The sequence below is a fragment of the Protopterus annectens genome, chromosome 8.part0, assembly GCF_019279795.1.
Source record: "Protopterus annectens isolate FY-2018-M chromosome 8.part0, PAN1.0, whole genome shotgun sequence".
NCBI classification, from domain to species: domain Eukaryota; kingdom Metazoa; phylum Chordata; order Ceratodontiformes; family Protopteridae; genus Protopterus; species Protopterus annectens.
In genome coordinates, this window is record NC_056741.1 from 1666523227 (window position 1) to 1666548140 (window position 24914).

Below are 24914 nucleotides of genomic sequence, written 5' to 3' on the forward strand. Positions count from 1 at the left end.
TTCTGAGTAGTTTTCGCCAGAGGGCATTGAGGAGAAAAGAGATGAAAGAAAGTATCTGCAGTTCTGACAAGCCAAGAGGACATGTAGACAAAGACAAAGAGTCAGGTGTAGGAAATTAGAGAAGAGTGATAAAGACAGCGAAGGGAAAGTGTTGTCAGCGAAGTTTAGCAGTAAAGGTTTATGCGCATGTACTTTTGAATATGATTAATCGCAAACATATATGTTTAAAATGTTACTTATAAGAATATGGCAAAGTCATTTGATTATGTTTCTAATTTGGAAATGCAATAAATTAAAAAAACTATAAGTATAATATACATATCACATGGTTTACCATTACAGGTTCATCAGTCAAAATGTTGGTTTGAGCAGTGCTGGAAGTAGTATACCAAATCTCAGAAAGCTGAAGGCTGGCAATTGTACAGACACAACCAATCCTGAAACTCCATACTGCTCCAGACCCAGGATCAGCCACACGGGTACAATTTCAATCCAACCTCATCTGTCTTCAGGATTCTGAGATTCCGTGTGTTGTTTTCAGCATTTCTCAAATTGACATTCCAGCTGTTACGCTTGTAATGATAAACTATGTCACACACTTATTTGCAGATAAATCTATAAATACAGAGATATAAAACTAAGCACACTCCGGAATATGCACACATATGTGTACAGGTATGCACACATGGAATAAATGCCTGGCCATCTACCTCTGCTCCCTATTTACCAAGTCAGCTCTGTGTACAGTAGTGACCCTTAATGGGATCAGTAAATAAGTCAGAAGCAAATTGAATGGGTGTGTGCATACATATGTGTTTCAGTGAATGCAAGATAAATATATGCAATTTTCTTTGTGTTGTCATCTTTTTAAAGCATAATTATTGAATTTCCTTCACTGCATCATACCAGTTATCCCACAGTTTGCCCTCTGGGGTCTTGCCATCAGATGAAATGATGCTATTTTATTCAGCGAAGTAGTCATGACTCATATTTAATGATGATGAGTGGAGATAATATCCAAGCCACCTACAGCTCATGTATTTCTGGGAGATATTTTTCTCCATTTTCTGCATTTACCTTCCTCAAATATGATGGGATCAGAAATCCTTTCAGCTCTGCTGTGCCTGTCCTCCAGTTGAATGGACCCCTGACAGACTGTTTCATGGTATCAGATTTATGCTAGCACATCATGTCAGCTTTATTACCATTTCAGTGTTGTCCATATGAATGAGATGGCTACAGGGTTTATCTGCAGTCCCCAGTCCATCTCACACTAAAAGAATGTAGCATTTAATTATAGTATCATTGTTTCTATTGCTTCATTATATATGCTTCCTATATGTTGTAGATTTTACATCTGTAGCCATTTTGTATGTTAGTTCTGATGTGCAGTTCACAGAACTGATTTTAACTATTTCTGTTTTGTACTCTAGTCTCATTTCCACAGGCAGAAGGGTCTGGCCTTATGAACAGGAGGTAAGTTCTTAACAGATAAATTGAGAAAATGCAGAACTTATCATGCCTCAGATAAAAATGGAAGTCAATAAAATGTCTGGCAAAACATTGAAGTTTGTGTGTGTGGGGTTATTACCAAATTATGATGTATAGTGCAAAGAAATTCTATCAGTTTTTACAAACAATAAAAGCTAAATTTTAGCATTTCCTTTTGCTAAAACAAATAACCATCTAAAGCAGAGTACAAAGTATCTGTATTTACTAGCTGTTAGTGTCTAAGGTAAAAATCGTAAGGACAGACAAACAACTCACAAGTACTATTTTTTATTTATTTTTGTTTACTTATTACATGTGTTTACCAGTTGATGTCTGATTGGGCCAGAAGCCTATTTTCAGTGGAGGCCCTGGGAGGAAAGCTCCTGACATACAGTGTAGAGATTCTAACTAATAGTAACAAATATAGCACTATTAATAATGTTTGATAAGAAACAGTGTATACATCAAAAGCAAACAATTACTTACGAACACACATGAAATTCTGACTAATACTGACAAATATAACAACATTAATAATGTTTGATAAGAAACAGTGTATACATCAAATGTAAACAATTACTTATGTACAGACATGAAATACAGTTTGAAAACAATGTGCTTGACCATACGTATGTAAGTAGGAGACATATTTACAGTGCCAGGAATGGTACTAACTAAGCTAGGTAAACTTGTCTAGGATATAAGATAAGTTTAGTTGCTAAAAGGAGAAATGTAGGCAAGATGTTAGTTATGAAGAGGTAAGTGGTAGTTTTGGGGTTGTGCTAGTTAGGAGAAAGAGCAGTAATCTAAGATATGTATGGGGTGTAGTTGTAAATAAGTGAGTAGACTTAACTAGGAGTATGACAGGAGCAGAGCCAATGATTTGCTATTTGTTGTTTTAAGAGGTGTTTGAATTCTTGATAATTACAGTTTTTTGCTATGGGTTGGGAAATATTGATCCAAAGTTTGGCAATTTTGTAACAGTAGAGGTCTGTACCTAGTGAGTTGTGGGGTTTGGTAACTTTTAACATAAATTTGTTTGAGGGGACCTGAGTAGTCTGTGATTTATATTAGGTTGGTTAGTGCAGGGATTTCATAGGATAGATGAATTATTTTGTGGGCTGTGGACAGTTGATTGAGAGTTTCAGCCATTTGAGTTGAGAGAGTGCTAAGCAATGGTGGCTTCTACATGAGTGGCCTGGGTGAACTTGGAAATTTTGCTGTGGCAGGATTCTAGACTATTCAGGTCTGCTTTTTGTAGGTTGGTAAATATTTGTGATCTGTGATCCGTAGAAGAGTGTGGAAAGTAGTTGTGAGTGGGCGGTTGCACTTTCAGTAAGGTAAGGTTTAGCTCTATCGATGGTACCTAGTTTGGTGTGGACCTTTTTGATGGTGAGGCTGATTTGGCTATCAAAGCTTAGGTTATCATCTATTGTGATACCGAGAAGTTTGGTTTGGCTTGTAGGTTCTATATTGGTTCTGTTTGAGGAGAGTATTTTTAGAGGGGACTGGCATGTTTTTGTTTTGTTATTTTTGAAAACTATAAGCTTAGTTTTGTTAGGGTTTAGTATGAGTTGGTATTCAGTGAGGTATTTTTCTATATCTTAGAAAGAAGTTTGCATTTTTGCCTGTAGTTCTTGGGGAATGGGGGCTGAGCAAATAAGTGTGGAATGTTTTGCGTACTGGACTATAGAAGCTAGTTGGGTACCAGAGCTGAAGTTATTTGTAAAAATTGTAGAGAGAAGTATTAGAGAAGTATGAAAAACATTTTAAAGGATGCTGAACACAGACAGTTAGACTGTTTATTATCATCATCATTATTAGATGTATTATTACTATTGGCTACATTATTATTATTGTTATGGAGAGATAATTTAGTTTAGACAATGAATGCACTGTAGTCATTTTAATAATACAGATAAAGTACCCTTCATATTACAGTGGCCAGTGCTCCAAGTTGTTGATACCGTTTCATAACAGTAAAAAAAGTATTCAATCTAAATGGAAAGTAAATCAATTCATTTCCATCTTAATAATGTATCTGCTGCTTACATGTATTGTCAGAGTACAGGACAAGCACAGGCAGTGAATCTTGTCAATTGCATCCATACAAAGATGTCCAAATTTATATTAAATTATTTGTGTCGTGACAAGAAAAAAAGTGTCCGTTCTTCAGTTCTTTGCATAATGCACGTAATACATAATTCAGTGCAGTATGTTAAATAACATACATGTCAGGTAAAACAATATCTGCAGATCATTATAAAAGGTTGATGTACTGGCATCTCTGCTGCTAAAGGAAGTTTATTATCAGATAGGGAAATTAAGATAAGAGAAAGTGGATGAGTTAAGAAGAGAGTGGTACAGCAGTGATATTCGATGTTGTGTAAGCTAGAAGGGATTTACTTATGAACATCAAAGTACACAAACCTTGAATGACTAATGATCAATCCTAAAAGATCAAAAGCCAAAGCACTGAAAAAAAAATACACTCATGTTTTTTGCAAGGGAGGAGGGGCAAGCCCTCCTGCACCACGGCTAATTATATATCGTAACTCCGAGATCGGTCTACAGTCGGTAAAGAGCAAATTGCCCAATCCCCACTGTGCACAATCTTGCATGGACTTATCACCAGCAAAAGCGATCAAATGGGTTGCAATCAATTCTGCCAGTGTTAAACACATTTGATTTATGAATGTCTGATTATATGGACTGCTCTCATTAGAAGCATGTAAACTGCATGCTAGTCCTAGATATGTAGCACCTTTCCAGTTCACCACCTCATAAGGACTTCAAATCTTGGGACAGACTAGCGAAAGAGTTTTACTTGTACAACTTTGGGCCTGAGGACCCTTAACTGTCCCACATATCTCATTTCCTCACTTTAGAGCAAGTTTTAGAAAAGCTGTCAGACTTCAAGTGTTCAAGAAGACTCTAAAGACATTAAGATGGCTGTAATGGGATACATTCATACAGCACTGTAGGATTATTGCTTAAATTTTCTACCACAACTTTGCTTTTCATTTCTTATTTATTTAAAAGTAGAAATACATATTATTGACCTTGTTAGTCCCACTTGGCCAGTGGCCTCTCTTCAGTGGAGGTCCGAGAATCTTATATTTAGATATTTAATGATTTTTTTTTTTCAAATTTATCCTATACTAATAATAACTTAGACCAAAACTTATAGTTAGTTGTTACAAGTGTATTTTTCATTTTGCTGCAGTTTATTATCTTTATCTTAAACTGCTGAGACTAACTTGACAATTTAAGAGAACATTGGAGAATGGGCATTCTCAGTCCCTTGTAATTACCTTTCTGTCGCAAAAAGACATGAAAACGACTGTATTCATCCTTTAAATATAACTGAATTGGAGTATTATATAATATAAGGTTACTTGATATTTCAAATGTATCAGCCCAAAAGGATCACACAAAGTTATGAAAGTTAAAAAAAATTCAGATAATGAACATTAAAAGAACATGTAATTCAGCATTGTTTTATAAATTATATTTCTGGAAAAAAACTTTACTCTATTGTTTCTCTTGTATAAAGGGTTCTGTGCAAGAATTTCCATGTATACATGTTCTAAAATGGGAAGTTTTTTTTTTTTTTTTTTTTGCTACTAATGTAATTTAACATTTTTATCCTTTTATTTTGATGTATTTTTCAGTTGTTTTTAAATAAAAGTTTCTACTATGAAGCTCTACCCGCCCATCTCAGTCAAGTGGGCTTACCCTAAGTATAACCCTACAAATTACATTACTAATAACTGTTCTCCTAACAGTACCACTATCAAAACTACACTTGATCTAAGTTTTGCATATGGGACTTTCTGACATAAGATTTAATTAGTGAGAGAGAAGTAATGAATGTTTTCTGATTTTCTTTTTTTGTTCTACCATTTGTGATTTTTTTTCTTTTGATTTTTCAACCCTTGATTATGTAGTCATGTGTGTATGTGTGTGTGTATATATAGATAGATATTGTATTAATAACATTTCACTCTTCATATAACCATTCAGTATATAATATTTAAAAACAATGTCATCTTTTCTGAATAGGATAATCTCGGCAGTCAATCAATCATATAAACTCTTTCTTATTCCCACACCTCATTATGTTTATTTTATATAAGTTTAAGAAATATTAGAACTATATGAAAAAGAAGGAATTTTTAGATCTGTTTTTTAATATTTACATATATAGATTTAAATGTTTTTAATTACAGTTTTCATGTATCTGAAATTTATTAATGTAGGGTTATATTTTTTGAATCAGAGGCACATGGGATATTTGCCAATGACCCTTATGAACATCAGGTGTTTCAGCTAATTGGCAATTCTGAATGCCCATGACTTGTTTCATCATTTTAATGGACAATTTCAGCCCAATAAAGTGAAACCCCACTAGCTGTGGATATGCATATTTCAGCCTTGTTATGACCTCACCAGCACAGCACAAGCAGAGTGTTTGACTAAGTATAAGAAACACAGGGCTGTTATACCCAGCTGATGTCCCTTATCATTAGGGTCACTACAAAAATATCCCAAACAAAAGTGAGAAGGTCACTGAAAAACCAATCAGTAAAAACAAAATGAAAACTCCAGCAAAGCTAGAACCTCCACTGAGTGACCTACCAAACCTCTTGTATCAGAGGCACATGGGATATATGCAAATGACCCTTATGAACATCACGTGTTTCAGCTAATTGGCGATTCTGAATGCCCATGACTTGTTTCGTCATTTTAATGGACAATTTCAGACCAATAAAGCCAGTCCTCACTAGCTGTGGATATGTATATTTCAGCCTTGTTATGACCTCATCAGCACAGCACAAGCAGAGTGTTTGACTAAGCATAAGAAACACAGGGCTTTTATACCCAGCTGATGTCCATTATCATTAGGGTCACTGCAAAAATATCCCAAACAGCAAACTAAAATAATAAGTGAGAAGGTCACTGAAAACCAATCATTCAGAATCGTCAATTAGCTGAAACACCTGATGTTCATAAGAGTCATTTGCATATATCCCATGTGCCTCTGATACAAGAGGTTTGGGAGGTCACTCAGTGGATGTTTTAGCTTTGCTGGAGTTTTCATTTTGTTTTTACTGAATGGTTTTTCAGTGACCTTCACACGTATTGTTTTATGGTTATATTTTTTGTAATAATCCTTATCCATATTATATTGCCTGGTATTTTTGTATTCTGTTCCAAAACATTTTTTTTATTGTTACGTAAATGTATATGCATTTATTTTTCATTTGCTTTTTACAAATTATTAGTTTTGTATTATGGTTTTAATTACTGAAAGTATGACATAGATACACCAATTTTATCTTGTGATATAATGTGTTTTTTAATAGCTAAAAATACTTTGGGAACCAATGAAAGGAAGAGAAATTTTTGTTTTCCTTAATTGAAATGTGCAATGATATAATGCTGTAGTGTGAATTGTATGTATTTAGTGAGTAAAATCATATTAATTATTTTTTTCTTCAAACTGAAAACATCTTGTTTTGTGAATCATTTTATTAAAGCTTTGAATGACATAATTTACTTGTATGATATTATTTGTGTGCTAACACTGCCTCATAATGTTTACATGCCTGTTATTCTGATTGTAACTGAAATTTCTGATGAAGACTATATTGGTATTTGGGTGTACTTTCCTTGGTTGAAAGCCCGTATACTCAAATGGTATTTTCTCAAGAAGAAAATAATGAAAACAGAAATCCTGAATGACGCCGTTTTCCCAAGACACGTAAATGCTTCCCAACATGAGGAGGTATGCCCTTTTCCCAACTGTCATGCAATCCTGCAGTTGATATATGCAGTTAGGGGTGATGTGAGGTGGATGCAGCCCTCACCTTGGTGGGTTTCAGATACTGCAGTGTGTTTTTTCATGAAGTTTTGGGCAAATGTTTATTTGCCCTGGGAAAAATGCACAATTTGGGATTTTAGTTTTCGTCATTTTTTTGTCTCGCAAAAGTAACATTCAAGTATTTGGGTTTTTGAGCATGCAAAGTAGATCCCAATATTCATATTCCTAGATTTGGTGCAACTTTTGCTTTCTTTAAGACAGTAGATATTTCTACAATTTTTAAATATACCTGCGTTCACGTGTGTTTCCTCTGAATACTCTGGTTTCTTCCTACATTCCAAAGTCATGCATCTGGAGAGTTTCTCCCTGTGCCTCCACTGAAAACAGGCTCTGTCCTAGTCAGACTTTCCAGGTCATTAAATGTTAAAATAAATAAAACAAGTATACAGTTATTTTTGATATTTTTGCTTTGTTAATAAGATATAGTCTGTATTTTCTAATTTTTTGTTTCTTCTCTTCTTAACTTTATCAAAGCCTTTAATGTTATTACTTTGTCTAATCAGATTTACTAGTAGTTTTCATAAGAGTTATATTTCCTTATGGCCTTTTTTAAAGTCTGTTGCTCTGGATAGAAATCTCCCTTTTTTTAATTTTCAGAGTAACAAAAGAGGCCAGGCTGTTGCATAATATATGAGGTGGAGAATAGTAAACAAAATATAAAAAGAATAGCCCTGTGTTTTCCTCTGTGTGTCATTGGTATGGGTCCACATTGAAACTCTGGGAATTGTATTTTCAGTCCCTGGAACAGTGAGACAGAAACTATAATTACAGGAATCTGTCTCAAGGTCACAGTCACCCAGAGTCATCATCTTACACTGAAGTACAGTGATGTCAAAGTTAGTATATATAAACAGTCATGGATGCACGGGGAAATGCACATGAAAACAACACTTGAAAGGCTTTACAGTGACTTTTGAGATTTGCTGTACATTCTTCATAGTCACATTTTATTTTCACAACATTGTAGGATTTGCATGTGATACTTACCCTTACCATAAGCAGATTTAGATACTCTGAAAGGTTACATACAGTGCTTCATTTTCTGTTCAGAATTATGTTACAAGAAACTATTCAGATTAACAGTGTTGCCAGGCATGCATCACTTACTCCATGGCTTGGTAACATTCATTGATTTTCTGCAGTTATATGTTAGAATTTAATTTTAAAAAAGGCACCCTGAAATATTTACTGTGTTTAAGGTATAGATTTTGTTATATAACTTTGTTTTCTGAATACCATACTGACTGACTTTTTTTCATTAAGCCTGTCACTTCAAGAGACATTTTTGCAGGGTTCCCATTGCATAGTCTAGGACCATAAGTGAAATCCTCAAAATGTGAAAATGTATTTGTGATTACACAGAAATATATATGAAGCATAAAACTACTGTATACTGGAGTATCCCCTCTTCCTCAAGGTACAGTAATCATGGAGTTAGTGTTTATCAGCAGCAGAGGATGGGGTTGTAGGATGCTTCATCCCCTCCAGAAAACAACTGTAATATACAGCACAGAATTTCATTCTTTGTCATCATTTTACTAGGATTGCACTTAATTTTTCTGAAGTTTTGGGGCTCATTATCAGGTTTCAAATTTCTAATAGTTTGCAATTTTTTTTCAGTATTTCAATATTTTTCCAGTGGAATGCTATCTAGAAACAAGCACTGTGGTGGGAAGGAAGCCTACTTTCTGGAATTTGGTGTACAATTTTAAGAATTCTGGCTGAACCCCTGTACCATAGAAATAATTTCAGTTGAACTAATAGCATGAGTTCAGTCCAACTTTCTTGAATATTATTTGCTTACTGAGCCTTTCAGCAGTTGCAGCATTTTTTTAGAACTCTAGATTCTGCTTATTTTGTTCTTAGGAATCCCAGCTACTTCCTACAAAATGATAATACTTGCCTTAATGAAATCCGCTCTCTTCCGCTTCTAAATATTAGATTTTAGAATGTTTTTATCAGACAAATATGGTATTTTTATCTCCCTCCTTGTAATTGCAATAGAGCTGGATTTTGTTTTCCTGGATGTCTTTTCGGGGGACACTGATTAGTGTTTGCATTTATACTAGAAGAACAGAATTTTGAGATTTTAATTTTAGTAATACATTTTAGTCACACTCACTGAGCAACTCAGTAGATAGTTTGGTAATTGTGAAGAAAGTCAGGGAGCCTGATGTTCTTCATTCCACATTGCTGCAGTCCTAACTATTGGGTAGTCCGCTGTCCAGTCGGCCCGAATACCAAAGTATATGGCTGACGTCGGTCACGGCGCATTAGACTGACGTCAGTACGTCAGGGTACTAATGCGCATGACCGACGTCATATCCTCAGTCTTTTTTGCCGCATGGTCCGATGCAGAAGCAATTTTGCGAGTGCAGGTTGGCGTTCTGAAAGTTTCTGAAGTCAGAGTTTCAGACCGAATCAAAGTTGGCTAAGTACCCCGTTGGGGAATATTTTGTTTTTCTTGCCTCAGTATTTAACCGGATGTCAGAAAAAGTGAATAACTGTATTTCTTGTGGGAAACAGATACCTCATAGGGATTACCATACTTTGTGTATACCTTGTTTAGGGCCTGAGCACGACGTTGTTGGATGCGCCTCTTCTGCTAGATTTAACAAACGCACTATTAAGAGAAGGTTAGACTGTGCCAGGTTAGTGTTTGGGAAGCGTTGTAATTATAAAATGCCGTCGGATGCTCCGACGCCCGCTCAGCCAAAAGCGCAAGGACAAAGCAGCGAAGCCTAGAGGGGAAGAACCGACAGTCCCGGACGTCGGTTCTTTAGAGGGCTCAGTGGAGCCGGAGGTTCTGCCAGGAGTTTCTTTAGAGTCTCAGGGAGAAACTTTATTGTTGCAGGATGTGTCCTCTCAGGAAGTAGGCCAGGCTGAAGGGGCTTCTCAGGTGGCTGTTCTTCCCTCTCTTCCTAAGGTGGTTAGGGCCTCGCCTTCTGTTGCCAAGGCTTCCTTAAGAGGCAGGCCTACTTTAGCTTCAGTGGGGGTTTCTCCGAGTGTTTCAGGGTCTTTGCCTAAGAAGCATATGCTAAAAATGGCAGAGGATTTGATTACTATGATTAGAGGTTCTATGCCCCTCCTGATAAGAGGCCTAGGGTGGAACCTGAGTTTGAGAGTTTTGAGCAATGTTCGAGGCTTCTGAGTCTTCTGCTGAAGACTTGCAGGAGTATCCTCCTTATTCTGATTCTGATGTGGATGATTCTACTCCTTCAGCTTCGCCTCCTGAGGATTTTTCTTTTCAGAGACCCTGCATTCCATGAGGGAGCATTTTAAATGGGAAGGTCAAGATTTCTCTGATTCCAGGAAGAGGCTTAGAGAATTCTTGTTTTTACCCCAGCATAGGCCTTTAGCTATACCTCCTGTTCTGAATGTGGTAGAAGATGTTTTTGCAGAGGCTTCACTAAATCCTGATTCTTTGCCTCCTGCCCCAGTTAAACCGGATAGGTACTATAGGGTGCCTGACGCCCATAAGTATCTTTTTAAGAGTCCTAGGGCGGACCCAGAAACTGTCTCTCAGGGGCCTAAAGGTGTGAAGGCTTCTGTGGTTAAAAATCCTGTTCCTCCTGATAAAGAGGCAAGGGCTTTGGATAGATGGGGAAAGAAAGTGTACACTTCTTCCACTTTAGCCATGAGGGCGTTGAATTGTCAGTTTCATATGTTAAAATATCAGAATTATCTCCTTTCACAATTAGAGTCTAAGGTGGATGCTCTGGCTGAAGGTATTGAGTGTAAAGAGCTGCAGGATTTAGTTCATGTTTCTGAACAAGTGGGAAAGCATTCTTTGCAGTGTGGTTTTGATGCTGTGCAGGCCTCCTCGAGGGTGGCTGCCACTGGTTCTGTTCTTCGTAGGCACGCCTGGTTGAGAGATCAGAACTTAGCTGAGCATGTTAAGACAAGGATTTTGGATGCTCCTTTACAGTCTGATGTGTTGTTTGGTTCGCCTGTGGAAGCAGTTTTAAAGAAAATGGAGGACAAGGCTAAGTCTATGCAAACTGTTAAGGATTTTTTGCAGGTGCAGCCTCCCAAGTTTAGTAGAAATTGGCCTACTAAGGGGTGGACTTATCCTGCTTATGATTCCCAGTCTAGGGGTAGGTCTAGACGTGGTAGGGGCAGAGCTCAAGGTTCTTTTAGGCCTAGGACAGGGAGTTCACCTGCTCAGACTTCTGGTGAGGGCAGGGGTCAGTCCATTCGTAAGCAGACCCAATGACCTGCCTTTTCAGCTGCCAGTACATTCTCGCCTGGCGGCACCTCTAGGAGGAAGGCTGACTCTTTTCAAAGAAAATTGGGATTTAATTACCCAAGACAAATGGGTTCTGGATATCATTCACCACGGTTACAGGTTTTATTTCCATACCTTGCCTCCTTTCAAAGGCATGCCAGACATTCCTCCTCTACAAAGAACAGAGGCTCGCAAGTAAATTTCTCTGTTGCTCCATATAGGAGCCATTCAGTCAGTTCCTGTGCCAGAAAGGGGCCTAGGATTTTATTCTCGCCTGTTCCTAGTACCAAAGAAGGGGAACACGTGGAGACCAATTTTGGATTTATCTATCCTCAACACTTATCTGGACATTCCAAAGTTCAAAATGTTGACGTTACAACAGCTTTTACCTCTGCTGGGCAAAGATCACTGGATGGTAACTTTAGATCTCAAGGAAGCTTACCTTCATGTGCCTATAAGGCTAAGTTGCAGAAAGTATCTGCTTCGAGCTGGAAATTCTCATTATCAGTTCTCTGCATTGCCCTTTGGCTTATCTACTGCCCAGAGTATTCACAAAGGTTCTGGCTCCAGTGATAGCTTACTTCAGGCTAAAAGGAATTCAAATCTATCCTTACTTGGACGACTGCCTGATTCTGGCTCAAGAAAAGGAAGACCTTCTACAGCATTTGGAATATGTCATAGCAGTGCTAAGATGCCTAGGGTATTCTGTGAACGAAATAAAGTCCAGTCTAGTACCCTCTCAAGACATGTGCTTTCTGGGTGTGAGACTGAATACAGCAGCCCAGATGGCCCTTTTAACCCCGGACAAACAAAAGAATCTTTCCAGTTACTTCCATCAATTATCTCTTCAGTCCGGGCTGACTGCAAGGACAGTCCTTCAAGCCTTAGGGTTCATGGCATCTTGTATTCTGGTGCTTCCCAATGCCAAACTGCATATGAGGAAGCTACAATGGTATCTCAAAAATCTATGGACACAGCACTGCCAGGATTTGGACACTGTCATTCAAATAATACCTTGCATTCAAAAGGAATTTTTGTGGTGGGCTCAGGAATGTCACCTAAACAAGGGACTCTCTGTGACCCGCCAGAGGCAAGTCAGATTCTAACGACAGATGCCTCAGACATTGCTTGGGGAGCTCATCTAGATGGAAAGTGGATACAAGACAAGTGGCCTGCCAGACTACAGCATCTACATATCAACATGAAAGAGATGTTAGCAGTCCAGTTTGCATTAATGGCTTTCAAGGAGTTACTTCTTCCAGGGCAGGTGTTGATTCTAACAGACAACACAACTGTCATGTGGTACATCAACAAACAAGGGGAACACATTCTTACCCATTGTGCAGGCAAGCAATGATTTTATGGGAGACTGCGCTCAGCTTGCAACTAACTCTTCAGGCAAGGTTTCTGCCGGAGCACAGAACTCCTTAGCAGATGTGTTAAGCAGACAAATCATGGATCCCCACGAGTGGAAACTGGATCTTCATGTATTTCAAAATTGACAGTGTCATGGGGAACTCCAGACATAGATCTGTTCGCTTCTCCACTAAACCACCAGCTGCCAAAGTTTTGCACGAAGGGATTTCATCACACAGCTTGGAAAGTGGATGCTCTTTCTTTCAGTTGGAAATATCTTCATGTGTATGCTTTTCCACCTCTGCCTCTTCTCCCAAAGGTGCTTCTAAAGGTCAGACAAGACAAGCCAAGGATGATTTTAATAGCTCCAGATTGGCCTCGGCAGCACTGGTACCCATTACTGAGGAGTCTGGTAAGGAAGCCTTCATGGCCTTTACCCTTGATTCCACACCTATTGTCTCAGAGGGACGGTCATCTGCTCAATGTCAAGCTTCAAACTCTTCATCTAACAGCCTGGCATATTCTGTTTTGAAAGACAGCAGGTCTCAACTTCCTCAACAAGTTTTAAATGTGATTATGGAAGCCAGAAGGCCTAGTACAAGGAAAGTGTACGAGAAAAATGGAAGAGATTTTTATTTTGGACTGCAGCAAAGAATTTGGAGATTTCGGAGCCTAATTTGAGTGTGGCTCTTCAATATCTTACTGAGTTATTGGACAAAGGTTTGTCTTTCTCTTCCATTAAGATTCATGCTGCAGCAATTTCAGCTCACTATGATTGTGACCCACCATTGTTTTCACAGCCTTTGTTCAAGCAATTTCTTAGAGGGGCAAAGAATATAAGACCCCCACGTAGAGCTCCTACTCCTGCTTGGGATCTCAATTTTGTGTTGGAGACACTTACTCTACAACCTTTTGAGCCTGCGGCTACTGCTGAACTGAAATACTTGTCATGGAAGACTGCTTTTTTGATGGCCATTACTTCTGCAAGAAGGGTTTCTGAGTTACAGGCCCTTATGGCGGTTGAGCCTTTTTTGATTTTTCATAAGGATAGGGTATCATTACGTACTAATCCTTCCTTTATGCCTAAGGTGGTTTCTAGTGTGGCTTTAAACCAAACTATTCATTTGCCTACTTTCTATGCAGATCCCCAAAATAAAGGGGAAAAGATTTTGCACACTTTAGATGTACACAGGCAATTGCGTTATTATTTAAGCAGGACTAAGGATTTTAGACAGTCTCAGCAGTTGTTTGTTTCTTTTGCTTTGAGTTCACGGGGCAAGCCTGTGTCAAAACAAACTATTTCTAGGTGGATTGGGTTTTGCATTGCATTTTGTTATTCCCATCATGGCAAAGAGATTCCAGCTGGGATTAGGCCTCATTCCACTAGGGCTACTGCCACTTCAACAGCATTTCTAAGGGGGGGTGGCAACTAAGGATATTTTGGAGGCAGCTACTTGGAGTTCAGTGCATACTTTCTCTAAGCATTACCACCTTCCTCTCTACTCTAAGTCTAGGGCTGGTTTTGCCACAGCTATTTTGCAAGGCATGTTATCAGCTCCTGCTTCCTTATGATTTGCCAGCCTCCCTTACCTCTGCTTTGGGATTATACCCAATAGTTAGGACTGCAGCAATGTGGAATGAAGAACATAGTACAGTTTTGTACCTACCATAAATGTAGATGTTCGAGGATCCACATTGCTGCAGTCCAATTTACCCTCCCTCCTTCCCTCTGTGTTTAGGGGTGGTTGTGTAGGTGAGATTATATTCTGGTACCTTGGTATATATTGTATATATTTTGGTGCAGGTATGTTTGGTGTGTTTTGGTTTTGGCCTTGTCTTTTTAGGGTCTTCTGACATCTGGGGCAAGAAAAGACTGAGGATATGACGTCGGTCATGCGCATTAGTACCCTGACGTACTGACGTCAGTCTAATGCGCCGTGACCGACGTCAGCCATATACTTTGGTATTCGGGCCGACTGGACAGCGGACTACCCAATAGTTAGGACTGCAGCAATGTGGATCCTCGAACATCTACATTTATGGTAGGTACAAAACTGTACTTTCCTACTAAGGGTACACAGCAAGTTGTCAGGTGCCAGATATAGTTTATGTGTCACAGACAGATGCATTTTTTTCTCATAGACTCATCGCTAAGTGTTAGGCTAGCTGTCTTTGTGGGCCATTTTAAGCCTAGCCAGATTCCCTTTTGGTGATGAATTAACCTATGTGGCTTGGTATTAGATTGGCAATACCCATCACATGGTCGGTAATTATATATTACTCCTAGTGGGAATAACTGAGATCATAGCATAAACAATTTGAGGAGACCCACACATGGGATAAAACATTTAGGAGATGCCTCTGAACATTGGTTGTACAGGGTGCAATCATATGTTATATTGTCTAAACACCCATCTGTAGAGCTATGTTGCACTTGCATATGGACAGGGATGACCTTTTTTTATGTGGATTGGGAGTCTGTTCCAGAGCAATAGTGTCCTCTGTCAGATATACCTGTCCCTACAAAACATTCTGTTGATTTTGTAAAAGAGTTTTAGAATTTGGATCCCTACACTGAGCATTTCTGATGCCATTTGACTTGCTGAAGTGCACTGAATCCTTCAGTACTGAGTCACAGGATGTCTTGTATGCCAGGCACAGGCCAACTCTTAGCAGTCTGTAGGATACAGAGTATAGTGACAGGGCTTTATGTTGGTCCATGTAGGACATGTTGTTTAGGCCCTGTATCCTTTTAGCAAGGTATCTGTTTGGGAATTCCAGTTGTTGAATGTTGCCAAAGGAGGCATTATAAGCAATAATTGGCCTAATGATGACTGAGTAAAGTGGGGCAATGACATCTCCGTATCTAGACACACAGTCCCTTTGTTTATAAGCTGTGCAGTATAGAAGGACTTTCTTACAGCAATGAACATGTTGATCAAAAGTTAGGTGACTGTGCACAAAAGTTCCCACATCCTGAACAACTGTGTCAACTCTTAAGGGTGCATTGTCAGTGTAGTAGCTCCATGGGATAGGTGACTTCCCAAAGGACACAGTTGTTGGTGTTTAGTTTCAGTTCATGCTTTTGGCAACAGTTATTTGTTTAGGACAAACCTTCCTGCAGGATGGCCAATTAATTTGGGGAGTCAGTGACTGTTCCTAGCTTTCAGTCACCTGCACACTTACCCAGATTCCTTTGCTATTGTTTTTTTTACTTCAGATAATAACGAAAAGGATGATATTTCACCCTTTACAACAACAGGAAATCCAAAAAAATAGCCAGCACTCAAGTGGAAGGTGAAAATATATTTAATTAAAATACATAAACCATAGACTGGTTTCAGCCATAAGCCTTCTTCAGTATGTTTTCACATCTAAACAACCATGAAACACCTTATATAAGGAAACACAACCTAATAATTAACAAAATCCACCCATTCAGTTAATCAATTTGAAATAATTATAAGTGTTCATTTAATCCTGGGTAAAAAGGACCCTGCAGTTTAACAATCTAAGTTTTTTTCTTTGTTATTTAAAACCAGCTTTTGAATTTCTATTACCGAAAATTCTGTCTATAACAGTAATTTAGAATTGTGCAGTAGGATGTTTAATCGTGTACTTATAAAGGGCATCAGTGGAACATTTATTCCTGACATTACTTGAGACGTTCAGAAATCCGAAGTTTTATGGGTCTAGATGTCTGCCCCATATAGAATGCTGAACAAGTACATGTAACCAGATAAATTACCCAGTCAGTAATACAGTTAGCAAAAATTCTAATGTTAAATATATGGGCAGTATTTCTACTGGTAAATTATTTGGTTTTACTTATATACCTACAAAAGGGACAGTAACCACATGGGAAACAACCCAACAAGACTCCTCCCTGCAATGTACCCTGAATATAACAGATGGAACTTTATGATGTTCATCGTGTTACACTGCTGCAGTCATCACACTTGGGTTATCCTGCTGTCAGGCGGTCCCGCAGTTGGCCAGAGTTCCAAAGTCTTGGTCCAGCGTCAGTTGCTGTCCCTTCTTCCCTGATGTCAGTGCACCAGGGGTATATAAGAGGCATCCAACACCATTTTCTTCAGTCTTTCTTGCTGCGCGGTGCCCGAAGCAGAAGCAGTTCGCAAGTGCCGGTCAGCCGACTCCTGAGATTTTCAAATTGAATTTCAGACCGAAGTCTTCAATAAAGCTAAGTACCCCGTTGGGGAACCTTTTCTTGCCTCAGTCCGACGTCAGAAAAAGTTAACAATTGTATTTCTTATGGGAAGCAAATACCTCATAAGGACTTTCATTCTTATTGTATTCCTTGCCTAGGCGCAGACCACGACGTCACAGGTTATCGGTTTTGTGCTAGGTTTAATAAGCGAACTATTAAACATCGGTTTGATTTCGCCCGACATTACTTTGATTGGAAATTTAATTATACCATGCCATCGGAGCAACCGACAACCGGCATGCATAAAAAATGCAAGGATAAGGACAGGCAGCCGAGACCCAAACCAGACTCCGAGGCCTCTGCTGGGCCAGTCGCTGGTTCTCGGGTTTTCAGTGAGGCAGCTACGCAGCCCCTGATGACCGCTGATTTAGAACCACAGACGGCTTCTGATTCCCAAGCAGAGATTACTAGGCTGCCGCAGCCTTCATCTTTAGCCCCTTCCGACTCCAGAGCAGAAGGAGATTCCCATGCAGTTGAAACGCCTTCAATTGCAGAAGGTGTCTTCAGACCGACTACACTCACCATCAAATCTTATGCTAAGCTGAAAACTCTTTTAAAAACAAAAAACACTGTACAGCAGTCTCCAGTACAAGGCCCCATGCCTAAGAAACAGATGATGTTATGTGATCCTATCTCGCCTACATTCTGACTGATGGGTTCGGAGCCGATCCCTCGGCTCCGACTCGGCACGCTTATGCCAAAGAGCGAAGTCTCTTATTGGCTGAGCTTACTATATCCCAGGATGCACCACTACCAGTCCCCCAGATCTCGTTTGCCGCTTCCCTCTTGAGACGTGGTCTCGAGCTGGCTGGGCTGAGTAGTTTTTATTAACTAACTTTTCTGTCAGTTTTTTGCTGTTTTTTGTCACAAAAGCTGTTTTAACGGCTAACGCTCTTATTGTGTGTGTTTGGATTGTGAAAACTTGTTGTGTGTGATTGGGTTGAGTTTGATTTCGGCCCCCCCTTCATCCAGGGCCTTCCCGGTCTATCAACCCTTTTAAAACTTTACAGGGTTTCAGAGTTCCCTGTCATTTACAGGAAGTGTTTGCGTTAACCTATAACTGTAAGCCTATTTTTTTTTTAGGTTTGTCATCAGTAAATCTATAGTTGTTTACTTTCCTGTCAAAGTTACTGGAATTGTTTAATATAATGTCACAAACTCCTAGGCCTTCGGGCTTTAAAAAATGTTCGAAATGTGGTTTCAAAATGTCTATCACAGACGATCATTCGCTCTGTGTATATTGTTTAGGGGCAAAACACTTGCAGGAGTCATGCAGCGTATGTCACGCTTTTTCCTCAAGGGTCCTCCAGGAGAGGAAAAATAAATTGATTCTTAAGGGGTTAATTAAACCTTCCTTTGAAGAAGCCTTGGCATCCTCTCCTTCTCCGCTAAAAGAAAGGCGCCGGTTCCGACCAGTCCGTCGGATCCGACCGCCAAGAGACATAGGCAGGCCTCTCCTTCGGCTCCAAAGACTTCGGGCGAGGTCGAACGGTCTGCCTCGATGCCACCAGTATCGACTCCTCTGGCTTCGAGCCGATGGCTGGGGCATCGAGAGGCGGTCACCTCGTCGGCTCCGCTGCTCGGAGCCGACAAGGGTCGCTCAGACATTCCTCCTCGGCGCCGGTCCACCTCGGCACCGATGGAATCTGGTGTATTCCTCGGCGCCGATACTCATCGAGTCGCCTCGAGCCGGTCCCCTAGCCCTTTGGGGCCGATGGAGGCCGTCTCAACCCGTTCTGTTTCCTCGGTCTTGAGAATGTCAGATTCTGATATAGACAGGGTGCTCCAAAGACTGTTCCAGTCCCCAGTCTTCCAAAAATTTGTTTCGGTTCCGACCCAGTTGGCTTTGGAGCCGATGACCTTGGCCCACCCATTGCCATTCCTCCTCCGACTGCTTGGCTCCGTGAGCAGGTGCTGTTGGAGCCGGTGGAGATCTCAGAGTCGGCTCCGACCCTTACTCCAACCCGGCCTTCGGGTCCGAGTTTGTCGCTGGACTTCTTGGCTGGACCGGGGTGATGTTTGGGACCTATGCTTGGTTCGAGCCTCCCTCGGTGCTTCGCTGCGGGACTTCCGTCGGCTATCACGGCTCGGAGACCGGACACTCCCAGGATTCTGGGGTCCGGCTTTCAGGGCCATGAGGAGTGCCTTGGCCAAGTCCTCTTGCCATCTCTCGGCTTTACCGGCACCTTCCTGGGCGTGGAGACTGGGTCTTTGGCAGTTCCCCTGTCCGTAGCCAGCGGAGCCCGAGGCCTGAGGTTACCCCAGTGGGGTTCCCTCCTCCTGAGGGTTCTTGAGTGTCTTCGAGGAACCCCAAGGAAGAGATCGTGCAAGAGGAAGCACGTGGACTCCCCGAGTCTATTACATCAGACACTGATATGGATGATGCAGAGGGTCCCCAAGTCGTCCTCGGATGATGTCTCATTTGCAGACATCTTAGAGATCCTCAAACAACGAGGCTGGATATCCAAACCCCCTCTGCGGACGAAGTCAGTGCTCCTCAAGGCCTTTGGGGCTCAGCCCTCCGCCTCCTGGGTGTCTCCGCCTTGACGAGCTTCTGGATTTAGTTTGTCGGGCGTGGAAACATCCAGATACCGTGGAACCAGTCCCTTCGTCCAAATAAATTTTTGTCTGCTCCCCGAGAAGGAGTTCCTTACTAAAGGCGTGGCTGTAGATGCCATGGTGGTGGCATCTGCTACACAACAGGACGTGGCAGAGGCTTCAACGTCCGTCCATCCTCCTAATAAGGAGTCTAGGAGTATGGACAGGCAGGAAGCGCACCCTGACTTCAGCGGCCTTTACTTTAAGGTCTCTGAATTATTTGGCACATTTTACCAGGCTTCAGAGGGATCTGGTCAAGGAGTTGTCAGATTCCCTCTCGGGTAACCTACCTGAGCAGCTAGCCCAGTCGGTTAGCTCTCAGTTGGCTATCCTTACGTCAATTTCTAACTCGTCCATGAGGCTCATTTCCTATGCGGCCAAGGCGGTAGAGCGGCAGGCACAGGCGTGGCTCTCGAGACAAGCCTGGCTCCGCTTGTGTCAGTTTCGGAGGCCTTCAAGTCTTCCTTCGCGACGCCTCCCTTTGATGGGTCCTCATTGTTTGGACCCAAGGTGAAAGACACCCTTACCGCTGTGAGCAAGAGGGAAAAACTTTATCTGCCGTAGGAGCCCGTTATTCCACTCCCTTCGGCCTTACCCCAAGGCTAAAGGAGGGGAAAATGTGGTTCAAATCTCGCAAGTTTTTCTCCCAACAGCAGGAAGATTCCCGTCCAGAGGCAGAGGACGGGGAAATTTTTCAGGGAGACGCCGTCCCAGAGGCGGCAGAGGGCCCTGCAATTCTGGAGACCGCGAGTCCTTTCGTGGCTCTTCAGCCTCCCACACGTCATGAGGGATTTCCCTGCTGTGCTGCTCGAGCCAGTCGGGTGTCGTTGCCAAGCACCTAAAAGCCTGGGAGTCAATCACTCAGGACAGATGGGTGCTTCGGATCATTGCCAGAGGTTACACCATCCCATTCACATACTCACCCCCACCGTCCAAAAGGATCCCGGACCCACCACCCAGTCAAAGGGAAATAGCAGCCAGAAGCTTTAAAGCTGCTAGAAAAGGAGTCATCCAACCGGTCCCCACAGACCAGATCGGATCAGGAAATTACTCCAGGTTCTTTTAGTGCCAAAAAGACAGGGGACCTGAGGCCAATATTGGATCTCAGCAGACTGAACCAATCCGTCCGAAATCCAAATTCGAATGGTCACGTTACAATCCATTCTCCCATTGTTGGAGAAGGATGTTTGGATGTGCTCCATAGACCTCAAGGACGCCTATTATCACATACCGATACATCAGGCGTCCAGAAGGTATCTGCGCTTCAGCCTGGGAGTCAGTCATTACCAATTTTGCTCTGCCCTTTGGTCTCACCACAGCCCCCAGGGTGTTCACCAAGTGTTTGGCAGTAGTGACGGCTCACCTGAGAAGTCTTGGATTCCAAGTGTTTCCCTATCTCGACGACTGGCTCCTGACTGCCACCACCAGGCATCTACTAATGGACAACCTCAAAGCCACCATCTCCTGGGTGTTTCCCTGGGGATTACATTCAATTGGTCAAAGTCTGTCTTGCTGCCCTCTCAACGCATAAAGTTTATAGGAGCAGAGATAGACTCAAGATTGATGCGTCTTTCTTCCTGCCGAAAGGATCCGAACTTTACAGGGCCAAGTTCAAGCTCTGATCTCGAGATCCAAAGCCCCAGCCAGGATGGTTCTACAGGTTTTAGGCTCAATGTCTGCCACGGTTCTTTTAGTTCCTCTAGCAAGATTACACATGAGGATTCTTCAGTGGCTTTTGTCAACTCAATGGTCCTTTCAGGATCTTCCCCTCAATCATCACATCATGATTACGGAAATATGCAAAAGGGACCTTCGCTGGTGGCTTCAGACATCCAACTTGGATCAAGGAAAACCCTTTGTTCTCCCTCCCAGTGGTTACCCTGACGACAGATGCCTCCCAGATAGGGTGGGGGGCATTGTCTGGGCAGGCTAGTTCAGGGCTCCTGGCTTCCAGGCAAGCTCTTCTCCACATCAACGTGTTGGAGATGAGGGCTGTACTTCTATCCCTACAAGCCTTACACAAGTTTCTTCCTCAGGGCACCATCGCCATCCACACAGACAACATGTCGGTGGTTTCGTATCTGAACAAACAAGGAGGGACCAGATCATACCCCCTTTGCAGAGAGGCCATGAGAGTGTGGGAATGGGCTGTAGCTACCAACCGCTTATTGGTAGCGACCCACATCCCGGGAAAGTCAAATGTATTGGCAGACAAATTAAGCAGGACAATTCTCTCTCCTCACGAGTGGTCTCTAAACCACACAGTAGCAGCCCAGGTTTTCAAGAGATGGGGACGTGCCATGCGACCTATTTGCAACTCCACAAAACACCATGTGCCAAAGGTTCTTCTCCTTGATCCCACATCACGGAGTACCAGCCATGGATGCTCTAGCACAACCTTGGCCAACAGGGCCACTTTATGCCTTTCCTCCAATTCCACTTCTTCCCAAAGTTATTCAAAAAGCTTCTCAATTGGGGTCTTCAATGATTCTGATTGCCCCATATTGGCCTCGTCAGATATGGTTTCCTTACCTGAAGAAGCATGCAGTGGACGATCCGTGGACCTTAGACCTAATTCCGGACTTGCTAATCCATCAGTCGGGACATCGGCATCAATCCCTGCAATCTTTGAAATTGACAGCTTGGCTCCTCCACTTCCGACCTTAGTTAGAAGGCACACACTAGACCCGGAAGTTGTTCACATTTTATCTTCGGCCCACAAACCCACCACTAACAAATTGTACCTCAGTAAGTGGAAGAGGTTTGCTATCTGGGCTCAACTCAAGGGTTTAGACCCTATCACTGCTCCTGTCCCAGAGGTTTTGAAATTCTTAACATCCCTGTTTAATCAGGGATCTTCTGTCTCAACTATTAAAGTCCAATTAGCGGCTATCTCTAAATTCCATGAATCCATGGATCCTCCCTTGATGAGCAGCAGACTATGCAAAACTTTCATTAAAGGTGCGAACCTATTAAGACCACCAATTTTTCATCATGCACCTCCGTGGGATCTTGATTTGGTGCTTCGCGCATTAACATCTCCCCCTTTCGAACCGGCTGCTACATGCGAGTTAAAATATCTGTCTTGGAAAACTGCATTCTTAGTTGCAATTACTTCTGCAAGAAGAGTTTCAGAGCTTCAAGCCCTGTCTATTAAGCCACCATACTTGATTTTCCACAAGGATAGAGTATCACTTAGGCCTAATCCATCCTTTGTCCCAAAGGTCTGTTCTAGTTTCTGTCTCCAACAATCTCTAGAGCTACCAGTTTTCTTTCGAAATTCTCCAATGAAGCAGAATATACTCTCCATAAATTGGATGTTCACAGGCAATTACGCTTCTATTTAGACAGGACTCAGCAACTTCGTAAGTCAGACCAGTTGTTTGTGTCCTTCTCAGATAATAAATTGGGCCAAACCATCACAAAGCTACTATCTCAAAATGGATCAGAGATTGCATAACTAAGGCTTATTCTTCTTGAATAAGCAACTTACAACATCTATCAAAGCTCATTCTACCAGAGCTATGGCTACTTCTATAGCTTTTCATTCTAAGCTAGCTATATCGGAAATTTGTGCTGCGGCTACTTGGTCCAACCGCACACTTTCATTTCCCACTACAAATTGGATGTGGCATCTAAAGGACGAGCATCATTTGGTTCCACGGTACTCAGGAGTGTTTTCCAGTGAGCCACCCAGGATTCAGGTGCTAGGGACGCTGTCCCATCAGTCAGAATGTAGGCGTGATAGGATCACATAACATCTTTTAGTTATGTACTCACCATAACTTCAGATGTTTGGGATCCATCTCACCACATTCCTAATACCCACCCTCCTTCCCCTGCCTTGGAGATCAGAGGAGATTGAGCGGTTTTGAGTTCTACTGTTTTTATCTTGTTTCATCTGACGATGTTATATAAGCAGGGTATGTATGTGTGCATGTATGCGGACAAACTAGATCTGGGGGACTGGTAGTGGTGCATCCTGGGATATAGTAAGCTCAGCCAATAAGAGACTTCGCTCTTTGGCATAAGCGTGCCGAGTCGGAGCCGAGGGATCGGCTCCGAACCCATCAGTCAGAATGTAGGCGAGATGGATCCCAAACATCTGAAGTTATGGTGAGTACATAACTAAAAGCTTAAGATGGCTGAAGATTTAATTTCCCTAATCAGGGGTTCCCATCCCCCGCCTGATAAAAGGCCAAGACAAGAGGAGGATTAATCTTCCTCTGACCAGGTTTCTATTTCCTCAGATTCTTCTGAGGAACAGGAATATTTTTTCCCCCTTATGAAGACTCTGATGCTGAAGAGTCTATTCCCTCAGCTTCTCCCCCAGAAGACTACTCCTTTGGGGAAACTTTACATACCATGAGGGAACATTTCCACTGGGAAGGCCAGGATTACTCTGATTCTAAGAAAAGGCTCAGAGAGTTCCTTTTACTACCCCAGCACAGACCACTAGCTATCCCTCCCATGTTAGACATTGTGGATGATGTTTACTTAGAATCTAGCCTTAACCCAGACTCTCTACCTCCTGCTTCAGCCAAACCAGACAGATACTACAGAGTCCCTGACTCACACAAATTCCTATATAAAAGCCCTGTTGCTGATCCAGAAAACATTTCCCAGGGCCCCAAAGGGGTTAAGGCCTCTATTGCTAAAAATCCTGTACCCTCTGAAAGGGATTCCAGAGCACTAGACAGATGGGGAAAGAAAGTATATACCTCAGCTACTCTAGCTATGAGGGCCTTAAATTGCCAGTTTCACATGCTGAAATATCAGCAATTCCTGATGTCTCAATTAAAACAAAAAATAATCGCACATTCAGAGCAACCTGATTTCAAGGAAATGCAAGATTTGTTGCATGCAGCTGAACAAGTGGGAAAACATACTTTACAATGTGGATTTGATTCATTGGAAGCTTCCTGTAGAGCAGCAGTGACTGGGTCTGTCATACGTAGACATGCTTGGTTAAAAGAACAAACTCTATCTTATCAGGTTAAAGCAAAGTTATTGGATGCACCTTTACAGCAGGATGTTTTATTTGGTGTAAAAGAAGAAGAGGTTTTAAAGAAAATGGAGGATAAGGCAAAATCTATGCAGACGGTCAAGGATTTTTTACAGGTTCA

The 24914-nt window shown here is 41.6% G+C and overlaps 1 protein-coding gene across 4 annotated transcripts in view; it reads left to right on the forward strand.

Moving 5' to 3' along the window:
* Nucleotides 1-24914, forward strand: part of ROBO3 (roundabout guidance receptor 3) — a 2447731-nt gene that overhangs the window by 2229050 nt on the left and 193767 nt on the right. For all 4 annotated transcript variants that reach the window (XM_044081188.1, XM_044081190.1, XM_044081189.1 and 1 more), the window contains one exon: nt 1434-1476. In XM_044081188.1, the coding sequence (XP_043937123.1) occupies nt 1434-1476 (43 nt within the window). The remainder of the gene's footprint in view (nt 1-1433; nt 1477-24914) is intronic.